Genomic DNA, 5,256 nt, shown 5'->3' on the forward strand with positions numbered 1-5,256 from the left:
GGTCACGCTGAAGGCGTTCCCATAGCGTTTCGACGCAGCGTCTCATTCTCCCGGGGAACCATGGTTACATGCGTAACCTAGAGACGATTTTTTTGAAGAATCTTAACATATCTTTTTTTCATAAAATGACACACCATATTTTAGAGCATCTTTGATTCCAGATGTTTTTCGTTTCTTAAATATGATAAATCAAAAGGCTTTACTGAGCCTCATGTACATTTAATATGTTTATTGTGTTGTCATATTTATTCATTTGTCCATTATATGGACTCATAATATTGAAAATATTGTGATTATTTATTACTTGTGTGTGCATGTGTGTGTGTGTATATGTATGTATGTTGTGATCAAAGCTGAATTTTCAGCATCATTACTCCAGTCTTCAGTGTCACATCCTTTAGAAATCATGATACATTCTTTTCAGGATTCTTTGATGAACAGAAATTTTAAAAGAACAGCATTTATTTGAAGTAGTCATTATTCGAATACATTTATAAAATTACAAAATATTTCTCTCAATTTTGACCTATTAATTAATAAATAAATTAGTGTATAGAACTTACAGTATCTACTTAATATAGATTAAATTAAATTAAATTAAATTTAATTTAATTTAATTTACTAAATATAGGCCAATACTCCCTAAAATGGGGAGTAATTTGGGAGTGTTTGGCTTTGTTTTAGAGCTGTGTGAAGATTATATTTTTGTGTTATGCAGACAAATAAACAGCATACCGGTTTGGAGTGACATTTTACAGTCCACGCGTACAAATGAATTCGTACCAATCAATTTTTTTTTCACATTTTTTTAAAGTCATGACTCATGAAATCAGTCTTTTTGTTTTCTTACTCTACCTCCTGCAGAAAATCGGCTGTGACGGCATCATCGGTTCTTCTGCAAAAGAAGACCAGTGCGGCGTCTGCAACGGTGATGGCAAATCCTGCTGGATCGTCAAAGGAGACTTCAACCACTCCAAAGGGATGGGTGAGTCAGAGGAGAATCAGAGAATAATTTGTGTTCATCTGACATTAATACAAACTTTGAGTCTCGCTGTAATGCGTCATCAGGCCTGCTGGTGCTCAACACAACATAGACTAAATTATACAAGAGCCTCAGCCTCAAACCTCCTCTGACGGACCACCACTGCAGTTTCTGTGTGGCTGTCTTTAGTTTGGAGTGGTGTGGGCTTGTTGAAGTTAACAAAGAGAGAGAAAGTCTGAAGGAGAAGCACAGCGAGTTTCCTCTTCCATTGACCATGTTGGTTTTGTGTCTCTCAGTCCCTCATAGCCTTTGTAAGAAGGTTTCTACGTGTGTGATGTCGAAACCCAGAGCTGTTCTCAAGTGTTTCTCATGTAAGATGCATGGTTTGACGTGTGTGTTGTTTAAACTGTTCTATGGGATTAACACCCAACTGCTCTTGAAATCATTATATTAAACACACCTTTACACTAGGAGAGTTGATGTCCTGATTCATTTCAACGCCATATACTGTACACTACCATTCAAAAGTTTGGGATCAGTAAAAACAATTTTTTGCGTGTTTATGAAATAAGATTCATATCACTGTTGTTGTTTTTAACTAAAACTAAATCTATAGTAGTAGGTGTCATCAATAATGCTCAGTCATCACATGTAGAGTGAATCTGCTGTATTTCACTAACTACAACACTGCTTCAGTTTTACTTTTACTCTCTATAGATCAGGACCATGTGAAAACTGAGCAGTGTTTGTTTAACACTGGGGATTTAACTGTGTAAACATGTAACCAGCAACTTGTGTTTTTCTTTATTAAATAATTTATTAAAATTCATTTGGAAAATTGTCTTGGTCTTTAACTACAAACACAAACCAATTTCAAAAGAAACGTGATATGTAACACATACACAAGTTTTGTTGTGGCCTTGCTGGGGACCAGCAACCAGCATCCCATGCTGGTCCCAGCATGCAAAACATACCTTATGCTGGTGACCAGCAATGCTGGATTTTTCAGCAAAACAATTTTTTGCGTTTATTAAATACGATTCACATCACTGTTGTTGTTTTTAAAACTAAATCTATTTAAATAGTTTCTGTTAATTGAAATAAAGCTAAAATAAAATACAATTAAATTTAAAAAAAATTTTATATTACAAATGTCACCTTAACACCTGACTGAAATAAGCTTAAGTTACACTGCTAAAATGACTAAAACAGAAATAAAAATAAATGACAGATAAATAGAAATATTAAAAAATAAGAGAAGAAAATGACAAACTAAATTGAATATAAAATGAAAACTGGAATTATAAAAATAAATTCTAATTCAAAATATGAATAAATAATATAATAGTATAGAACTAATACTAAAATCAAACTGTTTCTTGTATCACCAAGGCTGCATTTATTTTATCAAAAATACAGCCAAAAAATTGTGAAATATTATTACAATTTAAAATTACTATTTTCTGTTTTAATATTTAATATTTAAAATGCATTCTTTACTCTAGTATCACAGAAATCCTTCAGCAATCATTGTAATATGCTGATTTGCTGGTCAAGAAACGTTTCTTATTATCAATGTTAAAAACAGTTGTGCTGCTTTAGTTTTAGTAGAAATCGTGATACATTTATGTTTTCAAGATTCTTTGATGATTAGAAAGTTCAAAAGAAAGGAATTTATTTGAGATAGAAACCTTTTGTAAGATTATAAATGTATTTACTGTCAGTTTTGATCAATTTAATGCATCCTCCTTGTGGAATAAAAGTTTTAATTTCAAAACTGTAGTGATCACAAACATTTGAACGGTAGTGTGTTTAATTGTGTTGGCTTGTCAAAGTCAAGACATATTTTTTTTTGCAAAACCCCTAATCACAGAACAAAATTCAAATTTGTCTTGTTAAACTTCTCTTTTCTGGTTAATATGGTGTTTTCATTTAACAAACATGCTCCATGAGGTCTGTTTCTGTGGATGATTTGAGAGGTTAAAACTTTTTGTCATTCTAAGCTCTTTTTCTCCTACTCATCAGCTGAGTAAGGACTCGTGCTCTTGGGTTATCTGTTATTCACTGGATTCAGTCCGGATGACTCCAAGGTCACATTGTGTGTCTCCCAAAACAGAGCGTCCCAATGGTCTCCAGCTGCTGTAGCTTCAGGCCATCATCATCCTCCTGTCCACTGCTGAATGTGGGAATAAGTGTCTATGCCCAGCCGTGTGGGGAATACGTTGGGACAGAATGAAGGACTTCAGACTTTGGCAGCAGTTGTTGCTGAGCCAAAGCTGCATGCATACTGTAGGATTTTTGCTGTTGGAGACAATCAGTCTTATTATATAGCATTCCTATCATGTTATGATCATATCGAAGTTCACAGTCCACGAAATCCCCTTTTCCTCAAGGGCTTTCTTGGCTTTGTGCATGTCAATGAGGAATTTGACATATATTGATGGAGTAAAACTGACCATCGGTGCTGTCAATCTTGCATCATTCAATCTGACATGATGTTGTACAGTCTGTTTTTTAAAATTAAGCTTTTTTTTTTTCTTTTAAATAAATCTCTGAATGAATCTTTGGATCTTTGGGGCTTCTGAAACCAGTTCTCACTGTGTAAAGGTGTGTTTTAGTGGTTCTTCAAGAGCAGTCATGAGAGGATTTCACTCCAGTAGAAAGATCTGACTCTCACTCTTTCACATTTAACCACATTCTCAGCGGCTTTGCTTCTGGAAGTATTTTTCCCATTCGTTTTCTCCATAGGTGCACTACCATTCAAAATGTGTTTTTTAATAAGAAATAATACTTTTATTTAGAAAGGAAGCTTTAAATTGATCAAAAGTGGCAAGACATTGTAATCTTACAAAATGTTTCTATTTCAAATAAATGTTTATCAAATATTCATCAAGGAATCCTGAAAGAATATTATCATGATTTCCACAAAAATATTAAGCAGCACAACTGTTTTCAACATTCATTATAGTTATAAATATTTCTGTCTTAAACGGCAAATCAGCATATTAGAATGATTTCTGAAGGATCATATGACATTGAAGACTGGAGTAATGATGCTGAAAATTCACAGAAATAAATTACATTTTAAAATATATTCATATAGAAAACAGTTATTTTTAAGTTGTAATAATATTTGACAATATTACAGTTTTTACTGTATTTTTAGTCAGGTAAATGCTTGGTGAGCAGAAGACTTCTTTCAAAACATTAATAAATCTTACAGACCACATTTTTGAACGGTAATGTATAAAAAAACACTATAAAACTATTAATTGATTCTACAGTAAGTATATATTTAATTTAATTTAAGCTTTTTAAAAAATATTCAGGCAGTGTGAGTTCGATAGTGTAAAGAAACTGATTCAGTTGCATCATTCTTCATGCGAGTGGGATGTCACTGCTCATACTCATTAGCAGAAATTCCTATGGTGACAGTGACTTTGTTTAAATATGAATTTGAATGACTCATGGCTTTTGCAGAATCATAATTAATCATTTAACTTCAGAGCTTATGGTAGGTCTTTACTGAAATGTTTGCATGTTACCACTAAACATTGATTTTTCTATGGAGAGAATGATTGGGATTGTTACTTCTGGAAGTGTTGTGCTTGGTTAGGGTTGCACGATGTGTGCGTTTGGTGTGTGTTTATGAGACGCATCCAGCATCTGACGCTTATTAAAGGGTTAGTTCACCCAAAAATGAAAATTAGGCCATAAATTACTCACCCTCAAGGCATCCTAGGTGTATATGACTTTCTTCTTTCAGACGAATCCAGTCTGAGTTATATAAAAAATTGTCTTTGATCTTTCAAGCTGTTTAATGGCACTCAGCGGGTGTTGCAGTGCATCAATCCAAAATAAGTGAAATAAAAAGTGCCCATCCATTAAAAAAAAGTGTCTCACACGGCTCCGGGCGGTGAACAAAGGCCTCCTTTAGCGAATTGATGCGTTTTTGTAAGAAAAATATCCATATTCAAAACGTAATAATCACTTTAATCTAGCTTGCGCTCACTGTTGTAAACGGAAGCAGTTCCGGGCGGATGACGTATGAGGTCGGCTTTGCGCATGCGCCGCTCAGAAGTGACGCACGCAGAAGCGCAGTTGAGAAATCAAAACAAAACAACGGTCACTAATTAGAAGTACAAAACGAGGATTTGTAAAGAAGAATGTAGGAGGATTTCGATATAAGCCAAGAGGAGACTGGTTTTCCTTTGCTAAAGTAAGGAAACGTTGCTTTCTTTGATCCTGTAAACAAACGTTGGTTTTCACGAGAC

The 5,256-nt window shown here is 34.1% G+C and overlaps 1 protein-coding gene across 1 annotated transcript in view; it reads left to right on the top strand.

Moving 5' to 3' along the window:
* Window positions 1-5,256, top strand: part of LOC107742308 (A disintegrin and metalloproteinase with thrombospondin motifs 17-like) — a 137,334-nt gene that overhangs the window by 89,284 nt on the left and 42,794 nt on the right. Inside the window, exon 15 of the mRNA XM_016555229.1 lies at window positions 865-985. Within this exon, the coding sequence (XP_016410715.1) occupies window positions 865-985 (121 nt within the window). The remainder of the gene's footprint in view (window positions 1-864; window positions 986-5,256) is intronic.

Source organism: Sinocyclocheilus rhinocerous, unplaced genomic scaffold (assembly GCF_001515625.1).
Source record: "Sinocyclocheilus rhinocerous isolate Xijiao unplaced genomic scaffold, SAMN03320098_v1.1 scaffold75, whole genome shotgun sequence".
Lineage (NCBI taxonomy): Eukaryota > Metazoa > Chordata > Actinopteri > Cypriniformes > Cyprinidae > Sinocyclocheilus > Sinocyclocheilus rhinocerous.